At 40.3% G+C, this 26,152-nt stretch overlaps 1 protein-coding gene across 3 annotated transcripts in view; it reads left to right on the top strand.

Moving 5' to 3' along the window:
• LOC102800942 (exocyst complex component 2-like) overlaps window positions 1-26,152 on the top strand; it is a 52,927-nt gene that overhangs the window by 10,359 nt on the left and 16,416 nt on the right. For all 3 annotated transcript variants that reach the window (XM_085500038.1, XM_085500036.1, XM_085500035.1), the window contains exons 4-9: window positions 4,188-4,323; window positions 7,236-7,279; window positions 7,730-7,799; window positions 8,313-8,437; window positions 11,408-11,485; window positions 25,558-25,703. In XM_085500038.1, the coding sequence (XP_085356164.1) occupies window positions 4,188-4,323; window positions 7,236-7,279; window positions 7,730-7,799; window positions 8,313-8,437; window positions 11,408-11,485; window positions 25,558-25,703 (599 nt within the window). The remainder of the gene's footprint in view (window positions 1-4,187; window positions 4,324-7,235; window positions 7,280-7,729; window positions 7,800-8,312; window positions 8,438-11,407; window positions 11,486-25,557; window positions 25,704-26,152) is intronic.

The raw sequence follows: 26,152 nt of genomic DNA, 5'->3' as shown, positions 1-26,152 counted from the left end.
GCCTTGGGGAACTCACCTCATGGGAGAAGAGAGCACCCCCCATCGCACCTGCCGAACCCATGGCTACATATCCCTGTCGTACACAGATTGCGCCGGTGTAGTCTGGTTTGGAGACAGCGGGTGACCGATCCCGATTCCAGGTGATGACATCCTGTTACGGGATACCGCTGAAATCTCCATTTCCCCCGTCTGTGTCTCCCCTGTTGGGCACTGCCAGGGGACTACCGCAAGGCGGAAGCAATCAGACAGGAAGTAGCAGTTTGCTGAGAAAAGGCGCCATACACACCAGGCTTCTACCCAAATGTGTTTGTAGTACCAAATCTACAAGTGGCGGGTGTCCAGTTCTGGACCTAGGCAGACTGAATCAGTAGGTGCTCCTCGATCGGTTCCACATGGAGACACCATTCAGGGTTCTTCTCTCCATCCACCGTTTCGACTGGCTAGCCCCACTAGACTTACGCAGGGCCTACCTGCACATACCGATGCACCCAGCGAGTTGCCATCTCCTTTGAATCGTCCAGCTGGCCAAGTATTCGAATTTCGGGTGCCCCCCCTTTTCGGGTTAGGCACGGCACCCTACGTGTTCAACAGAGTGATGAAACAGGTAGTGCTGCTGCTTCACCAGATGTCGGTACACCTCAATCTGTACCCAAACTACTGGTTACTAACAACCCGGGCAAGGGGTTAATAGCCAAACGCATCAGGCTAACACAAGATTTACTTCACCAGTTGGGCTCGTTAGTAAATCGACAAGTCCTACCTCAACCCAACGCGCTGTTGGTGTCCCTGGGCATGGAGTTTTGACACAGAGGTAAGCTTGGCTTAGCTATTTCAAGCGTGTTGCTTAGCGCTAAGCAGCCTAGCCGAATGCCTAGTCAGCGTTCCCTCAGTGTTCCTCCGAGAACTAATGCGGATCATTGGAATGATGACCTCTGTTCGAAGGGTCGTTCCCAGACCACACTACGCAGCCGCCCGGTATAACGCTAGCTCTTCTATAGGAACTAGATAGGCGGGTTTCGATCTCGGGCCAAGTGAAGGAAGCCCTGCCCTGGTGGTCATCACTGGCCAACCTTGGACAGGGGGGCCCCCTTGGACCTGCTCGCCACAGGTATGACTCTGGTAACAGATACCTCCCCCAGGGTTGGGGAGCGCATCTATTGGACGAACAAGCCCAAGGATATGGCTCCCGCATTAGTTTCGGGACTACCATATCAACCGGCTCGAACTGAGAGCAGTGTACTTAGCACTACCACGCTTTCTACCCGTAGTTCAAGACCACAGGGTCCTGCTCAACACAGGCAACGCAGTGGTGGTCTCCTTCAAGAAGGAGGGGGGACACATTCCCAATCGTTGTCAGTCCTAGTGGAGCAAATCCTCCTTTGGTGCCTTTAATACAATGTGGAGCTAACCGCACACCACCTTCCAGGGGTGAGGAACAGTCTGGCGATGCCCTTTCAGGGCGGCTCCATCTCCAGAACACAGAGTGACTGATACCCCAGTGGGTAGCTTCTAGGCTGTTTTGGCTGTGGGACAGTGCAAGTTTAGACCGGTTTGCTGCACCCTGGAACACCATGCTCCTGATGTACGTAACACTCCTGCTGACTCCAGGGGCCTGGTTCTGGGTCACTTTGCTAACCCCGCGGACACACTTAGTTGTGTATGCCTTTCCTCCCTTCCTGCTAGTTCACCGGACATCGGTGAAAATTCGCCAGGTGCACACCTGCATATTATCATTGGTCGCACCCAATTGGCCAAGCAAGGTCTAGTTTCCACTTCTGTCAGAAATGCTAGTCGAAACACCAGCAGTGCTTCCGGACTTACTGGACATGCCGTCCCAACCAGACGGCGCACTACCAACGAGCCCAGCAGGTATCACTTACACGCATAAAGGCTCTCAGTAGACCCGCACATACGAAAGCCTCGTCTGAGTGGGCTGCCAACTTCCTGGCCAGGGCGAACAGGAATTCCACCAACGCGGCCTACATTTCTAGGCTGCGAGCTGATTGGTGTAGCAGAAGGGAGATTGATCCATACCATCCCTCTATTGGCCAGGTAGCAGGCTCCTTCATCCACCTGTTTGACGAAGTGGGTTTGTCCTACGCAGCAATCATTGGCTACATCTCGGCCTTGTCCCTCACCATTCAAAACGTACGGGAACAAGACTAGCCAATTATCCTGTTATTAGGAGACTATTTACTGCTTTCCAGACGCTGAGACCCCCGTACAAGGGAGCCGACTTGCCGACTGTTGTCCGCTCTTAGCAGACGGCCCTTTGAGCCTCTCCGATCAGCACCACTCAAATTTTTGACGTGGAAAATAGTCCTACTGCCCCTCGCCTCAGGTAGGCGTCGGCCAGAGCTGGGGGCATTGTCCTTCTCGGATGATGTACCGCCGTTATGGACAATCAAGTTGAGCTGAAGACACGAATTGGGTTTCTCGCCTAGAACCAAATCCCAGGACACGATCCTCACCTGATCGTCATCCCCCGGCTGTCAAATTTTGTCTGCCCGGAGGGTCAGGAGGAATTGCTTCTCTGCCCGGATCGAGCATGGAGTTGCCAACAAACCATACTAAGGATTTTGGACGGGGTGCCAGGCACATATCTTTTTGTTATGGCCCAGGCAGGCAGGATAGGCCGGCTTTCCCAACTTCCATAACCAGGTGGCTTACTGCGACTGTATTAGAGGTCTATAATACTTATAATAACTTCCTCAACATAGAGTTTGCAGAGACACCAAGTACGAGCGCATGAGGTCTGTGCGATTGCTAACTCGCTAGTGCTAGCGTCAGGCGCCTCCCCTTGAGTACACATGGAGAATGCAGAACGTCTTTATCAACTACCATAAAATCCATTGAAGAGGGTCTCTCTATGTTGGGTCCTGTCGTAGCGGGTCAGTCTTGGTTTGCTGACCCAGCCCGAATGACCGCTAGGTTCCCTGCACATATGCAATAAGTCAGTCTCTGCATTTTATGCGGACAGATTTCTCTACCGTCAGCACTCCCCTGGAAGCTCCCAGGTCCCGCGGCCTATGGGCTGGGGTCTAGCTTTCTCGGGCACACCAAACCCTGTCACCATAGCAGCATTTTGGCTTCTTGCTCCGGGGACAGCACAGGCAAGGTAAGACACCAACCTTTTTTGGGTCTTAACTAGGGTGTTGAGTGATTATTGTAGAGTGTTTCATCCAGGACTGGGAAAAGACTTTTCATCACTTTTCTGTTTGCTCGGAAAACCCGTCACCTATCGGCGTCTGATTCTGCCTACAGTTCAAAATAGTCATTTTGACTGACCGGAGTCTATGGTGGGTAATTGAACGTAATGAATTTAGGCGAACCCACCTATTCACATAGTTTATACCCATCATAGACTCCCCCCCCCCCAACCACCCCACTCTTTCCGTAGCGTTGGTCTAAGTCCTTGATGCAGAGAGAAAGGAACCAGAGCGATTGTACAGCCGTCTATGGCGCTGCCATATGGCCTCGGCCACATGGTTTGTACATAAGGGAAGAGAATCTTGGGGTCATGGGGCTTCCTCTGACCTAGATTCTATCTCTCCGTCATTGGCAGAAACGCTGATTAATGCCTACAGTTCAAAATAGTCTTTTTGACTGATCGGAGTCTATGGTGGGTATGAACTATGTGAATAGACGGGTTCTGGGAACCCTCTGCCTAATTCTGCCTCACATAGTGTATGGGACGTCATTGTGTTGCAGAAACACTGATAACATACAGTGAATTTCATGAAGGCATGAATTTTCTTTGATATAAAACATGTTGTATAAATTTCAAATAATGTTTGAAAATAATTTGACCAATCACAACACATTAATAAGTACATGACAGTAAAGCAGCCAATGATTAAAGGAAACCTGCAAAGACTGTAATGGACATTACCAAATGGCCTTTATAGGCAATGAAAGCACATTCTTCAACTTTGAATGAAACATAATGGTCATTCTATGTGATATTTGATAAATTCCAACATTTATGCCTTCATGAAATTCACTGTATAATGTAGTAGTGGCCTAATATAAGACCTAACTTGTTTACATCATTTGGTATGTCTCAAATTTGCATAACAGTCGGCATATGTGGGTAATCAAATTTAAAATTACCCAGGGTAATCTGTAATGTATCACTGCTGTTACCCAGGGTAATCTTATATCTATCACTACTGTTGGCTCTATAGGACCTTTGCAAGGCTCTGCGATATGGGTAGATGAGAGTACAACTGTAGATGGCAGATTGGCAGCCGTACACAGAACATCATCACCAACATTCCTTGAGGATGACAACCCATTGGGATTAGCTGATGATGGATCAGGGTAAGTTTTATACCCGTATATATATTTGGGTTGTTTTTTTATATATAAATGATCAGGTTACACATTGTACAGTACAGTTCTCGCGGAAGCTTTGGCTTTTGTGGCATCATTGTCGCCTACGCATGGCTTCATTGTCGCCTCAGCATCGCATCATTGTGGCATCGGCTTTGCGTCATTGAAAATTGAAGCTGTGTTCGCCTCGCTATTTTGTGGCATCATCGTGGCCTCAGCTTCGCAGTCTCATGGCATCAACATGGCATCAGCTTCAACTTATTGTGGCATGAGTATGACCTCATTATTTGCACGCAGAAGGGCAGTAGACAAAAACATGTACAAAAGTTTGATATGTAATTGAATCGATTTGAAATTCAAGGCCAATAAAATAATATGATCAAGAGTAAAATGACATTTTAAAAAGATATCTTGTTAATTATTTTAGTGTTGCGAGTATTGGGCACCAAAAACTTTGCGAAGTACATTACAATCGGCAAGGTGACGAGTTTCATATTGACTGGAAGGAAAATCGTGGTAAATTCGTCGCCAGTCATCTTGATACAAAGTTCCAAAACAAGTGCGTACATTTCCAACATATGATTGGATGGTTGTGGTGGCGTCGGTCTGGTAAAATTTGACAACCAATTCTCAAAATTAAGTCACGATCAGTGATCTGAGTTCGATCTATACGTACTTTAAAAGTATTCTCACAAACATATTTTCGAATGAAAACGAGCCACATGCCCTGTAAAAAATCGAATAGCACTTGACATGCAGAAATAATTTATTGGGCTTCAGAAAAAAAACGTGTCCATTTAGTGTGGCCGTAAATATTTGGTCACCAGCCGATGAACAATTTGAAAATCATGATTCACACGGAAGTCCTTCGATACTGAAAATCATTGCCCCCAGTCTGGTTTACCTTATTTCCCAACTTGCAAAACTGATTTGTATCTGGTTTTTTTCTTTTTTTTGAACTGAGGTAAAATCCCATCCGTTTGTCAAAATATACCGATGTTTTTCAGTGAATAATTGCGAAGCCTGTCACAGCACAAAAAAAAATTGTGAATCGATGATGTAGATTGGATGGTACGACGACCCTTCAATTTGCGTTAAATATGTTTTGTTACAACATCATTGATTGGCTGAGAGTCACCTGATCGGAGCACGACCTGGGTCACAGAACCATATTAGTCCGTATTATCAACAGGACTTTGCGAGAAAACCACACCCACATTTTCAACCATTTTAGCGCGGAAGTTGCCAACAAATGTCGAAAACTCGTGAATTTTATAAATTCGAATAAAATAATGCTAGCGATTCGTAAGACTGGTTAATAATATATCCCCCGATGCTCTTCGATTTTTTTATTTCAAGTTGAGAAATGGATACTAGTAGTTGAAGTTCCATCGATTTCAAGGCGACTATTTAACCGTGACAACTCTACGCTCTGTTGTAGTTTCGCGAGATAAAACAAAAATACAATAAATAGTACTTGTTTAATTATTTGGTTGTACAGCCCGCAAATTACGGGACATGATCCCCATGAATTGCGATAAATAAATGGTGATTGTGTTGAATGACGGACGTCGGGACCGTTTGGAGAAACAAATTACGGTCGGTAGACATTTCAAACAAATGAAATTATTAATGAAAGACGAGATTTTTCTAGGTATTTACGATCATACGGTCATACCAAATATATACAAAATTGACAAATACACAAAGAGGTGTAATAGTAGGTCATTTTTATTTTAGCCTTAGAAATATTTTCTTTCACTCAGTCCACGTCCATGCGTGGGAATTCTATTTAGCTTCATGGTCCTTCGGCTTGTCTTCTGCTTGGGGGGAAACAACAATAATTATACAAATCGTAAACTCAACACAGTCAGCAAAAGAAACCCAGACAACCATGTTGTACTTCAGTTGAATACATTTTGTAGCAGTGCGTCACGTCGGAATATTGTCTAAAATAAAATATTCAATCCCAGCCAAATCTAGGTCAAAGGGTCAGATTGCATGCATATAATTATAGATAGTTAAAACAAAAATTATTTGAACTTTTGACGGTTGTTCAATATCTATGCACGGTTACTAAACTAGTAATCGTGATCTATGAAAACCAGAAAATTTTTAGTAGTCCGAATTGTTGCACGGTCGAAAATAAAACGGAAATTGACCGGTCAAAAGCGGAAGCGGTCAAGAGGTTTGGGGGAAATGAGTACAGTACTTCTTTGTTTGATGAAGCGATGCTGATGCCACATTGTCGCCATAATGAGGCCACAATGAAGCGAAGCGATAATCGCCTAACTTTTTAAGGTCGCGACATTGAAGCGATGCTGAAGCATAACAATGCCATAATGATGCGATGCTGAAGCGAAGGTGAAGCTGAAGTGAAGCCAAAGCTTCCGCGAGAACTGTACTGTACATTTGGCTAAATTTCACTAACCATTGACTTTTAGTTGCTGTTTCTTGGTCATTCCCAAATCTACCATCATCAAAACTTGTGCAATTACTGTAAATAAATTCATTTTTCACTCATAAAATGTCAAATTACAATAGACCTCATAGTTTTACAGTAAAATCAAATAATGAATGCATAAAATGTTACATACAAAATTTGGCGAGAAAAGAATATGGCATTCAAAGGGACCTACCATGTTTGATATAAGTCCTATCAATGTATGCAATGCACATAAAATTTTAAGAGAGGAAATATACTTTGTATGTGACTTTCAAAATTAACATTATCTTGTGATATGGAAATCAAGTTACTAGTATTACTAAAAAAATAAATACATCACGTGCTGAAATTTTCCATGAATAACAGATATGGTATATAAGGAGGTGATGTGTTAAGTTAATCCAGTAATGATATTATTTTTCACATACTTAAATTATTATGTCCCTGTGTTTAGGAGTCAACTTACTCTAGCAGATTTGCAAGAAATGTTTTCTCAAGGTAAGACATCTTACATCAGAATGAATGTCTGGTGTATCTCATATTGTTGCATTTTATGTTTCCAGATATTCCAGTATCTCTGCACATGTTGAATAAACTTTTTTAATTTCACATCAACAAGTGTTCTTCACAAGGTCTTTTTACCAACTGTTTTGCCCACACCCACATTTCCACAATTGTTTTAGATAAATAACAAAATATGTAAATTATACTCATAGATAAATTGTCAACTGGTGACTGTAATTAATAATAATGATTAATAATAACTACTCTAGAACTGCAGAATGATTACCACTATTAACTAACCATTATGATTGTTAACTATTACCACTATTAACTAACCATTTCCACTATTAACTAAGCACTACAACTGTTAATCCACCATTGCCTTTGTTAATTATTACAATTTTCTTGCTAATAGTTACACTATTGTGATTGTCTTCTCTGAAGGTAGTACAAATCTGGTATCCGAAGATTTTGACGCTGTCAGGTTCTTACTTGAGACTCATCAAACATCGAGGTAAAGCACTTATTTGATTGGATAAGTCTGGTTTTTGTGAATTTATAACATTGAGTCTGTTGGAGCAATGAAAAAATTCATTTTGTTGCAGAAATTCTTGCATATTTAGAAACTTTTTGATAATTTCTTTAATTTTGTATTGTGACAAAACAAGCTGCAGGATTTTGTCAAAAGCTGATTATGATTATGTAGTTCCATAACTTTGGTTGTGTTTTCATAATCTAGATTTTCATCAAACCACTGAATCGCATACAGGATTTTTTGTTTGACAATCAAAACTATTTACAATATTGAAAAATTAATATTCAATGTGAAGTAATTTTAGCTAAAATTAGTCTGAGAGGCACACCAATACAATTGTCCATTTATAATAGACTTTTTTTTACTCGTGTTATCCTTTTTGTTTTGACTACAAGTGATCCAAATTGCTACATTGTAATTCATAACATAACATATATGTACACCTTGTTCATTATCTGGTTAATAATTTTTTTAAATACATTTTTGTTTTAGTTTTGAAGATCTGAAAGCTGGTTGTCAGTACTTGAAACGTACTTCAGCACAGAGATCAGAGGGTCCTTTAGCATTCATGAAAGCTAATGTGAGTGCGTTCATGGATTGTCAACAATCACTAACTGGTAAGAAAAAGTCCACCGTTCATGTCACTACCTCATACTTAGCCACACTCACAAATCAGTTTTATTCTTGTTGTGCACTGTTTTGGCATAAACACAATCATCAAATGATAAAAAAATATAATTTTAATGTAAGGGAGCATTTTAGAGAAAACTTTACAATAGAAAACAAGAAAGTAAATATAATGAATCTTAGAAATGCCTGGACCAATCACAATCAAACTTCACACAGTCATCATACATGATATTATACATATGCACGTCAATTTGTTTCATGATCTGATTCAAGATGGCCGAATGGCGGCCATTTTTGTGTTAAAAAATCCTAAAATACAAGCATTTCTTGGCTATTTACAGATGGATTTTGTTCAAATTTAGTATATACATTAGACATTATAAGACCTTGATGCACATCATTTTGTTTTACAATCTGATTCAAGATGTCCGAATGGCGGCCATTTTTGTGTTAAAAAATCTTGAAAATCAAGCATTTCTTGACTATTTACAGATGGATTTTGTTCAAACTTGGTAAATAATTTTGTTTTTCAGATAAGATTCAAAATAGACGACTGGCGGCCATTTTGTTTCAATGAATGTGGTTCTCGTGCCATATCTCTGACTTGCTTTCACTGAATATGTTCAAATTTTAAATATTCATTATACATCATGTCATAGATAGACAGATATATTGGTTTGATGATCCTATTCAAAATGGCCAAATGGTGGCCATTTTTGTGCTAAAAAATCATCAAATATCGAGCATTTCTGGCATTTATGGATGGATTTTGTTCAAACTTGGTACATATATTAGACATTACAGGTTCCTAATGCACATCATTTATTTTTCAGATCAGATTCAAAATGGCTGTCTGGCGGCCATTTTGTTTTAATGAATGGGCTTCTAGACCCATATCTCAGACTTGTTTTGACTGATTATATTCAAATTTTAAATATTCATTATACATAATGTCATGGATAAACAGATATATTGGTTTGACGATCCTATTCAAAATGGCCGAATGGTGGTCATTTTTGTGCTAAAAAATCATCAAATATCAAGCATTTCTGTCATTTTTGGATGGATTTCGTTCAAACTTGGTACATATATTAGACATTACAGGTTCCTGATGCACATCATTTATTTTTCAGATCGGACTCAAAATGGCTGACTGGCGGCCATTTTGTTTTAATGATTGGGCTTCTAGAGCCATATCTCTGAAATGCTTTGACTGATTATATTCAAATTTTATATATTCGTTATACATCACGTTATATATATACATGTATTCAAAATGGCTGATTTTGCCTGCGTCGCTTAGACAATAGCCGCTTAACTTTCGTTTCGCCCGCGATTCTGCAGTGTTCTCATCAGGTCTTTTAAGGGTATCGGGTCCGATACTGTTCTTTCTTTCCACGATACTGTTTCCCTCAAGCTGGGCCGTTTGCAATGATGAATCAGAACAGAACAATTCGTGTGAATTGATCGATCCTAACTTATTATCTGGATACTCGTATTCACCTGCGGATACTTTGGCCTACTTTCAAGCATGAATATAGAAGGAAATCAACGATTTTTTTTCAGTATCGTTCCAGACTTTGCAAGCAATTTATATAGTAATCACAGTGATCACTACTATTGGGTTCAAAAATTATTTATGATCATTCAAAATATAGTGGCCATGGCTGTCGGTTCAACCCAGTACTGACCTTCACCGATATTGCAACACCACGAGCAGAGAAAAGGAAAGATGAATCCCTGTGTCTACACTTAATCCATGCATAAGGCAGACACTCGATAGCAACAGCAAGGAAGTTTGTCAGTTTTATTCAGGATATAAATTTTCTATTTTACGCATTGAAGCTACACAACGTGACCGAAAGCACTTCCAATGTGATCTAATTTGTAAACAATCTTTTTGCACACGACTCCCAGTGTCTTCTCCTCAAGCAGACAGTAATGTTTCACATTTGTTTTCGCATGGTTTCCATCTTACTCAAATAAAACGAAGCAGTTGATTCCTATTTTACTTAGTGTTTATTCTTGTTTGATATTTTTAAACAAAAATGCACTCATTAAACAAATAGTAAATATGTTATTTTTTTGTTTTTGCCAAACGAGGACAAGGAAGACAAAATGGCGGTAGTTTTGTGTAGGGCCAATCGCGATCTTCGGTTTGTATCAAAAGCACGTCTCACAAATGAAATATTTTTTTTGAGTGATAATTTGATAGCAATTAAACAAATTTCAATCGTTGGCGTATGTAAGGGCTGGTTCACTTACTTTCAAGGGCTCAAAGTCTGGACGAACATTAAAACTATGATGTTTTTATTTATCTGTCTAGGTATGTTGTGCAGACTTTTTAGTTGTACTATTTTGATGATTTAATTTCAAGAATCTGTCAAGGAAACAATCTGTTGTTACTTTACATGTTCACGTAGGTTTAATTTAGCAGATTTTACTTGTCAGCGAAGATAGCGAAATTTGCCCATTGCGTCAGGAAGATCTATCCCAATTTGCTGCACTGAGGTTAATTGCGGTTTTTACTACTCCGTCGCTAATGACACTAATTACCAAGAATTAAAAAAAAACAAGTGAAATTAAGTCACATTGGGGAAAAAACCCATGAGAAAATCAAAGCAAAAATTATTCAACTGCAGACGAGACAAACCCCGACCTCTGGAAATACCTCATTCATAGAGTGCCTCATTAGTGCCCTTTGTTTACAAGTATAGTGTCCTTGCATGTTTTTCAAATTGTCCATATCAAAATCATGCGTTTCCATATACAGTATAGTATGTCATAGATTCTCAGACATCTTGATCAATTTTATTGATGGATTGACCTACATGCAGTTACATTAACTTATTAGGCAAAGCCTATATCTTTATAATACATGCTCTGATCACACGGGAGCTATTTACAGTTTAACTTTGATTCATAATTAAAATGACATAATTTATGTATCTCTTCAGCAATGCATGATAAATTTCTGAAAGACGACGTTGAAGGTGAAAATTCAATTTGTGAATCTTTAGAGAACACATTGGAAAGTAAGTATCTTGTTGTTCCTTTTTGTCTTCATATTTAATATGATCTGCAATTTATCATGGCATATGACAATTTCAATGATGTGCACAGGTGTTAAATTTTTAGAGTGAAATATCACTGCTGATACAGTATGCTGTTTTCATGTTGCCATAGTTTTCACATTGACATTTGATCTTTTTTCCCTCCAACATTTTGTTACAACACATTTTGTACTTTTTATTGGAATTCATGTTCATATCAGTTTGTTTCATAATCAGATCAAAGATCGCTAACTGGTGGCCATTTTGCTTTTTGACCATACTACATACATACGTCATATATTTAGTCCCCGTTCGAACGCAGTTATGTTCTGACCTCCGTGCTTCTGTGCATGCATGCGGACCTGTATCTTAGAAATGTCTGGACCGATCACAATCAAACTTCACACATACATCATACATGATATTATACATATGCACATCAATTTGTTCCACGATCTGATTCAAGATGGCCGATTGACGGCCATTTTTGTTCGAGTGCAATATCTCTGACTTGCTGTGACTGATTATGTTCAAATTTTAAATATTCATTATACATCATGTCATAGATATACAGATATATTGGTTTGACTATCCCATTAAAAATGGCCGAATGGTGGCCATTTTTGTGCTAAAAAATCATCAAATTCACTACGTTCAATTACCCACCATAGACTCCGGTCAGTCAAAATGACTATTTTGAACTGTAGGCATTAATCAGCGATTCTGCCAATGACGGAGAGATAGAATCTAGGTCAGGGGAAGCCCCATGACCCCAAGATGCTTTTTTCTTACTTCACGAACCACGTGACTGATGCCATATGGCGGCACCATTACAGCTGGCTATTCACTCTTTTTGACTCCCATGTGCGAAGCACAAAATGGGAGTCTTTGCGGTTAGTGTGTCTGTATGTGTGTGTGTTCGCCTGTTCCACTGATATCTCAAGAACCATACATCAGTTTTTGATGAAACTTGGTGCATAGATGCTCTGGGCTAATGCGCAAATTTGATTAGGTTTTGATAAAATTTCATGCATATTAATTACCTAATTTGCATGATAATAAGCTAATTTGTAGCTGCTCCATGACTGTTCCATTGATATCTAAAGAACCACTTATTGGATTTTGATGAAACTTGGTACATGGATGCTCTGAACTAATGCTTGGTTTTGATTAGTTTTTGGTAAAAATTACCTAATTACTAATTACCTAATTTGCATAATGATTAATCAATTTTCGGTTTTTCCACTGATATCTCAAGTTCTAATCCTCACATTTCAATGAAACTTGGTACATAGATGTCATAGGACACTGCACAGACCTGATAGTTTTTAGGGTAATGTCAGTGCATATTAATTACCTAATTTACATAATTAATTAATTTTCAGCTTTTGATGTTTCAAGTAGTAAGCATTACATTTCAATGAAACTTAGTACATAGATACTCAAGGACTATGCAGAGATTGATTGTTTTGGAATAAATATTTGTGCATATTAATTACCTAATTTGCATAATTAGTTAATTTTCAGCTTTTCCACAGATATTTCAAGTACTAATTATCACATTGCAATGAAACTTGGTACATAGATCTTTAGGACTATTCAGAGACCTGATCAGTTTTAGGGTAAATAATTTTGTATATTAATTACCTAATTTGCATAATTAATTAATTTTTAGCTTTCACACTTATTTCTCAAGTACTAATCATCACATTTCAATGAAACTTAGTGCAAAGATGCTCTAGGACAATGTACAAACCTGATTAGTTTGGGGTTAAAATCTGTTATATTAATTCCCTAATTAGCATAATAATTTATAATTTTTTTTAGTTCCAATCACATTTCAATAAAACTTGGTACATAGATGGTCTGTTACATTGCGCAGACCTCATTAGTTTTCCATTAAAATCTGTTCATATTAATTTTCTGATTTGCATTATTAGTTTTCGACTTTTCCATCACTATCACTATCTTTGACAAGTAATTTTGAATTATATTTAATGTGTCTCCAATACATGGGAGCACATGGGAGTTCTTTCTAAGCTTTCTTTGATTTATCTCTGCATCGACGGGGATGAAGTTTTAGCGGCTCTGGCTGCATAGCCTGCCTTTTCCTGCCCGGGTTTCTGGCTTGGGTTGTTACTCGGTGCGGTAACTGACATTGTAGCTGGTAGGATAAATTTTCCTTGTCATTTTTACCCTTGTGTTGATTTCCCCTTTGTGTGTTGAGCATTTTTCACAACAAAGTAACAAAACGCGGCAACATAACTTAATCACTTGTAGGTTTTGTTGCGTCACCTTTTCCAACTGTATTACGCTTCCCTCATGCATGTCGTGTTCATTTTATGCTTTATCAATGGATAGATGTAATGACAGCACCAGAGGCTCGCCGCCGGTTTTGTCTCCTTGTTTTTCAAGGTGACTGTGCAGTGGTTATAATCAGAATTTACCAGCATAGAACCTGCATCTGAAATGCTATTTTTGCAGTGGCTGCATGCAAGGTTCGGGGTTTTTTCCTTGATGGCGTGTGTTTTTCACTGGATGCCTGGGATGTTTTTTTCAGAGCCATGCGAAATCGCTGAGACTGACCACGTCGCTCGTATTTTCACAGCAAGGTCCAGTAAAAATCGGTTAAAGTGAGTTGCGTGTTTGGCATGAGTGAAAAGTCCTCACGCTTGGCTACCAGTACTTCATGTACGTCAAGTAGGAGGCCCGATGGTGGAGGTATCATTACTTTACGGTCTCCCTCCGCTGATCGGAGGGCATCCTTACAGTCTGTGTTTTCAGGCGGTGGTTTACCCCATTTTACTGGCTACAGTGAGGTCTTTCCTCCTATGGGTCCCGTTGCGGGTCCCTTTGTGGATCCGTCCTCGCACGGCGTCGGGTTTGCCTCCGAGATGAAGGCTTTGGTCGAAGGACTGTCGGAGCGAGCTATCTCCACTGCGACCCCTTGGTCAGGAAGCAGGAAGAAACACAAAAGCATCACTTGCATTCAAAGCATGTCTCATCCGGGGAACCCCCCATTCCCAGCCCAGGCTAGTTGCACCGGGTCTCCTCTGGGACCTCCGACACTGAATGCCAACGGGGATGCTGGCAGCCAAGCTCCCGATTTCTGGGCAGGGCTTTTGGGTAAGGGCACACATTGCGCTTCCCCCTACTTTCAGCCAGCCAGGGTTCGTCGCACGGTAACGGTACAAGGATTTTATACCCTTGAGTCAGGGCCCCGTCGCTGGGGTGATGCGGAGTATCATCGATCCTAGTGACATGATGTATAGAATGGAATGGAATGGAATGGAATGGAATAGAATAGAATAGAATAGAATAGAATAGAATAGAATAGAATAGAATAGAATAGAATAGATTTATTTCACCAGAAAAAAAGACAATTGTACAGGAACTTTATCTGAATGAATATTAAATATAATATATTTTTTCTGGTGGGGACCAGAGAGGTAGTTCTAGCAGAACTAATCTAGTCCCTGGCCCCAAAACCATACTCAACTATTAACTACTGTTGCGAATAGTGATACACAAAACAAATTATATTGTTAAGTTAAAAATAAATAAATAAATAAATAAGTAAATAAAGAGACTACAAACTCTCATTAATAATAATAATGAAGAAAACAAAAATAGACAATAATAACAATAATGCATATATTGCAATATTGCAAGTATTTATACATTAGTTAAAAGATATTTTTTTAATGCCGTTTTGAACGTGTTTCTTAAAGTTAATGTTTTTAACGAAGTTGGGAGCTCATTTCATTGTTTTACAAGAGTAAATGTCAGACTTTTCTTAGTTGAACTTACATTAATTTGTGGTGTGACAAGTTTCTCAGAGGTTACTGATCGTGTATGGTATGGATGTGATATTGAAGAGGCATAATGATCCAGAGAGTATGCATGGCGGCCATTTTTCAAATCGTATGCAAATAGACATGTATTGTACTTACATAATTTATACACATGAATGCCAAGTTGCAGGAAAAGTGGTGTGGTACTTGCTCGGAAATGAGTGAAAGAAATTAATCTGACAAACTTTTTTTGTAATTTAAAAATTGGATCAATATACATGTATGTGCTAAAAGTGTGTCCCCATATTTTTATACAATAAGCAATGTGTGGGAGAATCAACGAGTTGTAAAGTAATATCATAACGGATTTTGGTAAATAATGCCTCAAGTATGAGATTATCCCAATTGTTTTACTGATTTTTTTAACAATGTTATCGATATGGGGTCTCCAACAAAGTGTTGAGTCAAGCGTGACACCTAAATAAACAGCTGACGATACCAATCTAAATGACAAATCAGCAATTGACAATACGCCCTCAATAGTTGTTTTTCTTTGAGCTGTCTGAAAAATCATGAAATTTGTTTTGTCAATGTATATAGTTAATTTATTTGATTTACACCAGGTAGCAACTTTATTTAATTCAATATTGAGTGTGTGAAGGTTTACAAAACGGTCTTTTACGGAATAAAATAGACTGGTGTCATCAGCAAATAGTCTGAATGTAAAAAGGGGGGGTGATCTAGAAATGTCATTAATATAAACTAAAAAAGAAGAGGGCCTACGATTGACCCTTGTGGTACCCCTGTGGAAATAGTTTCACAGTCAGAATCATTGTTTTTAGTACTGACATATTGTTGCCAACCGTTCAAAAAAGTTTTAAACCAGTTCAAAGTTGACCCTCTAATCCCATATTGTTGTAGCTTAGCTAGCAAAATACTGTGATTAATGGTATCGAAAGCCTTTCTCAAGTCTATAAAAGCACCAAGTGTGACAAAACCTTCATCAATTCTTTTTGAGATTTCAGCTGTGAGATCAGCTAAGGCGAGTTTAGTGCTATATTGCTTTCGGAACCCGTACTGATTTTCTGAAAGAATTTTAAATTTGTCCATAAAGGCACACAACTGTTTATTGGCGAATGATTCGAATAGTTTGCTGAAGACAGGTAAAACGGAGATCGGCCTGTAGTTTCCAACTTCATAAGCACACCCTTTCTTGAAAATGGGAGTCACCCGTGCTTTTTTCAGTTTGTCAGGGAATACGCCTTTCGACAAGGAACAATTTATAATATAGGCGATTGGTTCGGCAATATATTCAGCAGCCACTTTCACAAGTTTTGGGTGAATACCGTCATAACCAATGGATTTACGAATGTCAAATTTGTCAATTTCATTTAAGACATCGTGTGCACAGACAGGGGGAAAGAAAAATGACTCTGATTGTCTGTTGCCAAGGTAGTCATTAAAATTGGTGTTACAGGTAATCTCCGAAGCAAGCTTCGGTCCAATGTTAACAAAATAAGAATTGAACAAATGTGCAATATCCTTACTGTTTGTAACAAAAATATCTGGTTTGGTGGTTGATTTTAATTTTTGAGGGGTCCCAGCTTTGCACATGTTTCCATTCGTTATTTCATTAATGGCCTGCCATGTTTTATTATTATTGCCAGCGGAGGTGCAAAATCTGTCACGAAAATACGACTTTTTGGCAGCTTTCAACAGTTTACAGAGAATATTACGGTACTTTTTATATTGATTATGTACTGTTGAACTGACAGAATGTCGTTTTGTTTTAGAAAATAGTTTGTGTTTATTTTTAATGGAGACAAGCAGTCCCTTAGTAATCCAGGGCTTTTTGAGTGATTTAATTGGGCGAAAAATGAGTTTTAATCTTTGGGACATGTTTAGCGACTATGTTATTAAATGGCGTTGTATGCCAAATTTGGATCTGATATTTCATAAATTGCCATCCATGACGTTTTTGCAACATCCGCTTTGAATGATTCAGGATTAAACAAAGAAAAGTCATGTTTGTAACTATTTGTTGGATTTGTGTTAAATATATGACGTAAATTTTTAAAAACAGCAAAAATTGGAAAATGATCCGCCTCTAGGGTACCGGCTTCAATAAAATAATCCAAAAAATTCATAAGACAGTGATCTATTGTTGTAAATGTTGATTCGGTTACTCTAGTTGGAGAGTGTATAATTTGTTGAAAATTATTGGCATATGCGCATTATTGCTGCTAGCAACATTAATGTTGACATCGCCAAGAAAAATACATATTTTTTTTGGCACAAAAAGTTTCAAGACAATGCTCAAAACTATCAAGGAAATCTTGCACAGAGGTATTGGGCTTACGGTAAATTACACCTATTATAACTTGTTTGTTGTCCAATGTAGTTTCAACAAATAAACACTCACAATGACTTAGAATAACTGAGTCAATAACAGTATAAAGCAATGATTTGTGTATATAGAGACCAACACCACCTCCTGAAGTAGATGTGCGGCAATTTGAAATAAAATTATAAGATGGCAGATTATAAATTGAGGTGTCAGAATTACTGTGCAACCACGTCTCATTGAGACCAATGACTGAAAATTTCATTTTCAGAAGGTGTAAATGAGTTGAAAGGTCGTCAAAATGTGCACTATGGATCTAACATTCGAATGTAAGGCAGAAAAGGAGTTTACTGACAATGACTCACTGTTGTTAAATTGCTCGATTGAATAAGATTCACAGTTGTAATTACTGGATAGCAATGAGTCTGTTACGTCAGGATCCATGAATAATGCAACTTTTCACGCTCCAAACAGTCACCATTAACATATTTTGCAAAGGCTGTCTTCGTTTGGAATGTAGACAACTGGTGAATTCTCGTCTTTCTTTGTTAAAATTTTGCCATAATGTGTCCATAGAAATTTCCGGCCACACTGTTTCCTTTTGATGTTTACCTTAGTAAATAAAGCTTTTCCAATAGGCGTATATACCCACACCTATGATCCTAAGGCAACCACTTACTGTAGCTTCAATGCTTATAGGATCACAGGCATCAGGATCCAAAGCATCTCCCTTGGCAGGTTGCGCAAACGGTGTTCAGCCACAGAGGAGTTACAAAAAAAAAGTAACGCTTAAGGCCCCGGGTGGGGTAAATCTTATGCAACACTTTCCGCTGGACCAAACACTACTGGTGTGGGATGAGACTAAAACGCCCCCAACTGGGTCCCAAGGCTCCTTCCCCAGACCCCGGTACCACGAATTTTCATTTGGCAAACCGGGTAAAAGTGGATGCCACGTTTCATGGGCATTCTCGCCAGCTCAGTCTGAGACGATCCATCACGCCCTGAGAGCAGAGTTGCTTGAGCGCATTATTGTGCGCGCACAGGACTCTGAGACCTCAGAGGCAGAACGCACTAGCCTCCTAGACTAGGCGACACATTTACTGGTGGCCTACCGCACAGCTATGTGCGACATCCCCCAGTGTCACCTGGCTCTCCTGGCCAGGGCTACTACTGTGCAATGAGACCCGGTCTTAGACGTGTGTGTTTTCGCCGGCAAACTGAGTCAGGGGGTACATTCCCACCTCAGTGACGCAGACTAGACATCTTCCACCCTTTTTGATGGGGAGATGGCGGGTGCAGTCTCGCAGCTTTGGAGTGCAACGAACCAGATGGTTCAGATCGAATCGGCTAGCCTGTTGGCCACTGCCAAGGGTAAACTGAGGGTGCCCTAAGCACAGAAAACACAACGCCCTAAAGCGACGTCTGCTAGCCAGAGTCAGCCAGGAGGCAAGCGCTCCCACCCTTCTATTGGAAAGAAGAGTAGTGGCGTGCCCCCAGGAGCAAGGGACCAGGTGGAGGCTCATCATTCTCCTCGGGCGCCTTCCACCTCGGAAGTGGGGAAAGCATGTTTGACGCTTACCTCCGTGTCCGGAGGACAGGCATGTGTTCGGTGAGTGGCCAGGTCACAACTTAGTGACTATCGCAGGCCTTAGGGAAACTAACCTCATGGAAGAAGAGAGCACCCACACCTCGTAACTGCCAAACCCATGGCCACATATCCCTGTCACACAGATTGCACCGGTGTAGTCCGGCTTGGAGACAGCGGGTGACCGATCCCTGGACCTTTCCAGGTGATGACATTCGGTTACAGGATTACCCGTCAGTGACCCCCCATTGGGGGCGCTGCCAGGGGAATCCCGCAAGGCGAAATCAATCAGACAGGAAGTAGACAGTTTGCTGGAAAAGGGCGCCATACACAAGGTAGATCAGCCAGCATTAAGTCCAGGCTTCTACTCAAATGTGTTCTACAGGTGGTGGGCGTCCAGTTCTAGACCTAGGCAGACTGATTCAGTATGTATTCCTCGATCGGTTCCGCACCCAAATGAATAGAACAGGTGGTGCTGCTGCTTCACCAAACGTCGGTACACATAAATCCGTACCTAGACGACTGATTATTATATAACTCTAACAAAGGGTTATTAGCCGAGCAAATGAGGCAAACACAGGATTTACTTCACCAGTTGGGCTCTTTTCCCATTCCTACCCAACGCAACAGTTGGTGTTCCTGGGCATGGAGTTTGAAACAGAGGTAGGCTTGGTATAGTTATTTCAAGCATATTGCTTAGTGCTAAACAGCCTAGCTGAACGCCTAGTCAGCGTTTCCTCAGTGTTTCTCCAAGAACTAATGCGGATCATCGGAATGATGGCCTCGGTTCGAAGGGTAGTTCCCCAGGTTGCATTTTTCAGCCGCCCGGTACAAGGCTTGTTGCTACAACACCTAGCTCTCCTACGGGAACAAGATAGGCATGTCTTGATCTCGAACCAAGCGAAGGAAACCCTGCCTTGGTGGTCGTCACTGGCCAACCTCGGACGGGGGGTTTCCCTTGGACCCACTCATCGCAGCTATGACTCTGGTAACAGATGCCTTCCTCCAAGGTTGGGGAGCGCATCTTTGTGACAAACAAGGTATATGGCCCCGCATTAGTTTCGGGACCGTATCAACCGGCTCAAACTGAAAGCAGTGCACTTAGCACTACCACACTTTCTACCTGTGATCATCAAAAAACGCGAGTCATCACAACTTCTTTGTATAAATGCGCCAGTGTCTCATCCAGGATTTCAAAAAAATATAGAATTTTTTTTTTTAAATGAACAGGAATGCCAGGTATTCCTCATTTTGAAAACAAGGGGAAATCATCATAATGATGTCATTACTGCATTGGATTATGGTGTAAATGTAACTCCATATTGAGTGCAACCTATATGTGCATAGGGGTAGAAATGATTGGTGACTCGTTTGAATTACTACCCAGGAAAGAAAAAATAGAGAAAACCACACACACTGAAGGCATAATAAAGAATTGGTTTGTATTGAAAAATTGGACATCCTGGATGTCAAATTAGCATGGTAGTTCTGATAATTAATTAAATTTCTCTGTTGGTCATGTGATAAAATGGGTCATGAGGTGATGACCCAAGATCGAGGCGCATAATCAGGTACCTGATGACCTGAGATCGAAGCGCATAATCAGGTATGTGATGCCCTGAGATCAAAGCACATAATCAGGTATGTGATGACCTGAGATCAAAGCGCATAATCAGGTATGTGATGACCTGAGATCAAAGTGCATAATCAGGTATGTGAAGCCCTGAGATCAAAGCACATAATCAGGTATGTGATGACCTGAGATCAAAGCGTATAATCAGGTACCTGATGACCTGAGATCAAAGCGTATAATCAGGTATGTGATGACCTGAGATCAAAGCGCATAATCAAGTACATGATGACCTGAGATCAAAGCGCATAATCAGGTACCTGATGACTTGAGATCAAAGCGCATAATCAGGTATGTGATGCCCTGAGATCAATGCGCATAATCAGGTATCTGATGACCTGAGATCAAAGTGCATAATCAGGTATGTGATGACCTGAGATCAAAGTGCATAATCAGGTATGTGAAGCCCTGAGATCAAAGCGCATAATCAGGTATGTGATGACCTGAGATCAAAGCGTATAATCAGGTACCTGATGACCTGAGATCAAAGCGTATAATCAGGTATGTGATGACCTGAGATCAAAGCGCATAATCAAGTACATGATGACCTGAGATCAAAGCGCATAATCAGGTACCTGATGACTTGAGATCAAAGCGCATAATCAGGTATGTGATGCCCTGAGATCAATGCGCATAATCAGGTATCTGATGACCTGAGATCAAAGTGCATAATCAGGTATCTGATGACCTGAGATCAAAGCGCATAATCAGGTATCTGATGACCTGAGATCAAAGCGCATAATCAGGTATGTGATGATCTGAGATCAAAGCAAATAGTCAGGTATGTGATGACGTGAGATTAAAGCACATAATCAGGTACCTGATAACCTGAGATCAAAGTGCATAATCAGGTATGTGATGACATGAGATCAAAGCGCATAATCCGGTATGTGATGACGTGAGATCAAAGCGCATAATCAGGTACCTGATGACCTGAGATCAAAGCGCATAATCAGGTATGTGATGCCCTGAGATCAAAGCGCATAATCAAGTATGTGATGCCCTGAGATCAAAGCGCATAATCAGGTATGTGATGACCTGAGATCAAAGCGCATAATCAGGTATGTGATGACCTGAGATCAAAGTGCATAATCAGGTATGTGATGCCCTGAGATCAAAGCGCATAATCAGGTATGTGATGACCTGAGATCAAAGCGTATAATCAGGTACCTGATGACCTGTGATCAAAGCGTATAATCAGGTATGTGATGACCTGTGATCAAAGCGTATAATCAGGTATGTGATGACCTGAGATCAAAGTGCATAATCAGGTACCTGATGACTTGAGATCAAAGCGCATAATCAGGTATGTGATGCCCTGAGATCAATGCGCATAATCAGGTATCTGATGACCTGAGATCAAAGTGCATAATCAGGTATCTGATGACCTGAGATCAAAGCGCATAATCAGGTATCTGATGACCTGAGATCAAAGCGCATAATCAGGTATGTGATGATCTGAGATCAAAGCAAATAGTCAGGTATATGATGGCGTGAGATTAAAGCACATAATCAGGTACCTGATAACCTGAGATCAAAGTGCATAATCAGGTATGTGATGCCCTGAGATCAAAGCGCATAATCAAGTATGTGATGACCTGAGATCAAAGCGCATAATCAGGTATGTGATGACCTGAGATCAAAGTGCATAATCAGGTATGTGATGACGTGAGATCAAAGCGCATAATCAGGTACCTGATGACCTGTGATCAAAGCGCATAATCAGGTATGTGATGCCCTGAGATCAAAGCGCATAATCAAGTATGTGATGACCTGAGATCAAAGTGCATAATCAGGTATGTGATGACCTGAGATCAAAGTGCATAATCAGGTATGTGATGACCTGAGATCAAAGCGTATAATCAGGTACCTGATGACCTGAGATCAAAGCGTATAATCAGGTATGTGATGACCTGAGATCAAAGCGCATAATCAGGTACCTGATAACCTGAGATCAAAGTGCATAATCAGGTATGTGATGACATGAGATCAAAGCGCATAATCAGGTATGTGATGACGTGAGATCAAAGCGCATAATCAGGTACCTGATGACGTGAGATCAAAGCGCATAATCAGGTACCTGATGACCTGAGATCAAAGCGCATAATCAGGTATGTGATGCCCTGAGATCAAAGCGCATAATCAAGTATGTGATGACCTGAGATCAAAGCGCATAATCAGGTATGTGATGACCTGAGATCAAAGTGCATAATCAGGTATGTGATGACCTGAGATCAAAGCGTATAATCAGGTACCTGATAACCTGAGATCAAAGCGTATAATCAGGTATGTGATGACCTGAGATCAATGCGCATAATCAGGTATCTGATGACCTGAGATCAAAGTGCATAATCAGGTATGTGATGACCTGAGATCAAAGTGCATAATCAGGTATGTGAAGCCCTGAGATCAAAGCGCATAATCAGGTACGTGATGACCTGAGATCAAAGCGTATAATCAGGTACCTGATGACCTGAGATCAAAGCGTATAATCAGGTATGTGATGACCTGAGATCAAAGCGCATAATCAAGTACATGATGACCTGAGATCAAAGCGCATAATCAGGTACCTGATGACTTGAGATCAAAGCGCATAATCAGGTATGTGATGCCCTGAGATCAATGCGCATAATCAGGTATCTGATGACCTGAGATCAAAGTGCATAATCAGGTATCTGATGACCTGAGATCAAAGCGCATAATCAGGTATCTGATGACCTGAGATCAAAGCGCATAATCAGGTATGTGATGATCTGAGATCAAAGCAAATAGTCAGGTATGTGATGACGTGAGATTAAAGCACATAATCAGGTACCTGATAACCTGAGATCAAAGTGCATAATCAGGTATGTGATGACATGAGATCAAAGCGCATAATCCGGTATGTGATGACGTGAGATCAAAGCGCATAATCAGGTACCTGATGACCTGAGATCAAAGCGCATAATCAGGTATGTGATGCCCTGAGATCAAAGCGCATAATCAAGTATGTGATGCCCTGAGATCAAAGCGCATAATCAGGTATGTGATGACCTGAGATCAAAGCGCATAATCAGGTATGTGATGACCTGAGATCAAAGTGCATAATCAGGTATGTGATGCCCTGAGATCAAAGCGCATAATCAGGTATGTGATGACCTGAGATCAAAGCGTATAATCAGGTACCTGATGACCTGTGATCAAAGCGTATAATCAGGTATGTGATGACCTGAGATCAAAGTGCATAATCAGGTACCTGATGACTTGAGATCAAAGCGCATAATCAGGTATGTGATGCCCTGAGATCAATGCGCATAATCAGGTATCTGATGACCTGAGATCAAAGTGCATAATCAGGTATCTGATGACCTGAGATCAAAGCGCATAATCAGGTATCTGATGACCTGAGATCAAAGCGCATAATCACGTATGTGATGATCTGAGATCAAAGCAAATAGTCAGGTATATGATGGCGTGAGATTAAAGCACATAATCAGGTACCTGATAACCTGAGATCAAAGTGCATAATCAGGTATGTGATGCCCTGAGATCAAAGCGCATAATCAAGTATGTGATGACCTGAGATCAAAGCGCATAATCAGGTATGTGATGACCTGAGATCAAAGTGCATAATCAGGTATGTGATGACGTGAGATCAAAGCGCATAATCAGGTACCTGATGACCTGTGATCAAAGCGCATAATCAGGTATGTGATGCCCTGAGATCAAAGCGCATAATCAAGTATGTGATGACCTGAGATCAAAGCGCATAATCAGGTATGTGATGACCTGAGATCAAAGTGCATAATCAGGTATGTGATGACCTGAGATCAAAGCGTATAATCAGGTACCTGATGACCTGAGATCAAAGCGTATAATCAGGTATGTGATGACCTGAGATCAAAGCGCATAATCAGGTACCTGATAACCTGAGATCAAAGTGCATAATCAGGTATGTGATGACATGAGATCAAAGCGCATAATCAGGTATGTGATGACGTGAGATCAAAGCGCATAATCAGGTACCTGATGACGTGAGATCAAAGCGCATAATCAGGTACCTGATGACCTGAGATCAAAGCGCATAATCAGGTATGTGATGCCCTGAGATCAAAGCGCATAATCAAGTATGTGATGACCTGAGATCAAAGCGCATAATCAGGTATGTGATGACCTGAGATCAAAGCGTATAATCAGGTACCTGATAACCTGAGATCAAAGCGTATAATCAGGTATGTGATGACCTGAGATCAAAGCGCATAATCAGGTACCTGATGACTTGAGATCAAAGCGCATAATCAGGTATGTGATGCCCTGAGATCAATGCGCATAATCAGGTATCTGATGACCTGAGATCAAAGTGCATAATCAGGTATCTGATGACCTGAGATCAAAGCGCATAATCAGGTATCTGATGACCTGAGATCAAAGCGCATAATCAGGTATGTGATGATCTGAGATCAAAGCAAATAGTCAGGTATGTGATGATGTGAGATTAAAGCACATTATCAGGTACCTGATGACCTGAGATCAAAGTGCATAATCAGGTATGTGATGACATGAGATCAAATCGCATAATCAGGTACCTGATGATCTGAGATCAAAGCGCATAATCAGGTATGTGATGATCTGAGATCAAAGCGCTTAATCAGGTTACGTGATGACCTGAGATCAAAGCACATATATCCCATGCTAACTGAATTTTTGTATGTATACCCACAGAGTGTAACCACAAAGCTGGCAAGTTGTTTGAAGATGTATTGAATCGTAAAGACAAAGCAGATTCCACTAGGAATGCACTTAATGTACTTAACAGGTTTAAGTTTCTCTTTAACTTACCGATCAATATGGAACGTAATATACAAAAGGTAAAATTGTTTTGATTTGATATTGTTGGCTTCATCTTTTAAAATGAGCACATTATCAGGTTATCACGCGAATACTGCAAAGTATGCATGAATGCAGTATAACAATTGCGTAACAGATCAAAGCAATTCCTTACTGCCTGAGTGCATACTTTTCGGTGTTCTCAAAATAACTTTATTACATACATGTATTATTATTATTACATACATCTTCATTCTGTTTGTAGTAATAATCTAATAAAATATACTGGTAATGGGCAAAAATGCAAATGAAAATTTGTTTGTACTGTGCGAATATTTGAGTTCAGTCACCGGATTCTATTTCCATCACAACCTATAGTGCTATCCAATATCTTAATGTCTCTGTACATCAGTTTCTCAGCATTGTTTGGGATTATTTCAATTGCTGGTGCACATTGTTTTGTTTTTGTGATTATAGATTCAATCTTCTT

The sequence above is a fragment of the Saccoglossus kowalevskii genome, chromosome 6 (genome assembly GCF_978046115.1).
Source record: "Saccoglossus kowalevskii chromosome 6, keSacKowa6.1, whole genome shotgun sequence".
NCBI classification, from domain to species: domain Eukaryota; kingdom Metazoa; phylum Hemichordata; class Enteropneusta; family Harrimaniidae; genus Saccoglossus; species Saccoglossus kowalevskii.
The sequence above is the reverse complement of the archived record's forward strand: the minus strand, read 5'-3'. Positions and strand labels throughout refer to the sequence as shown.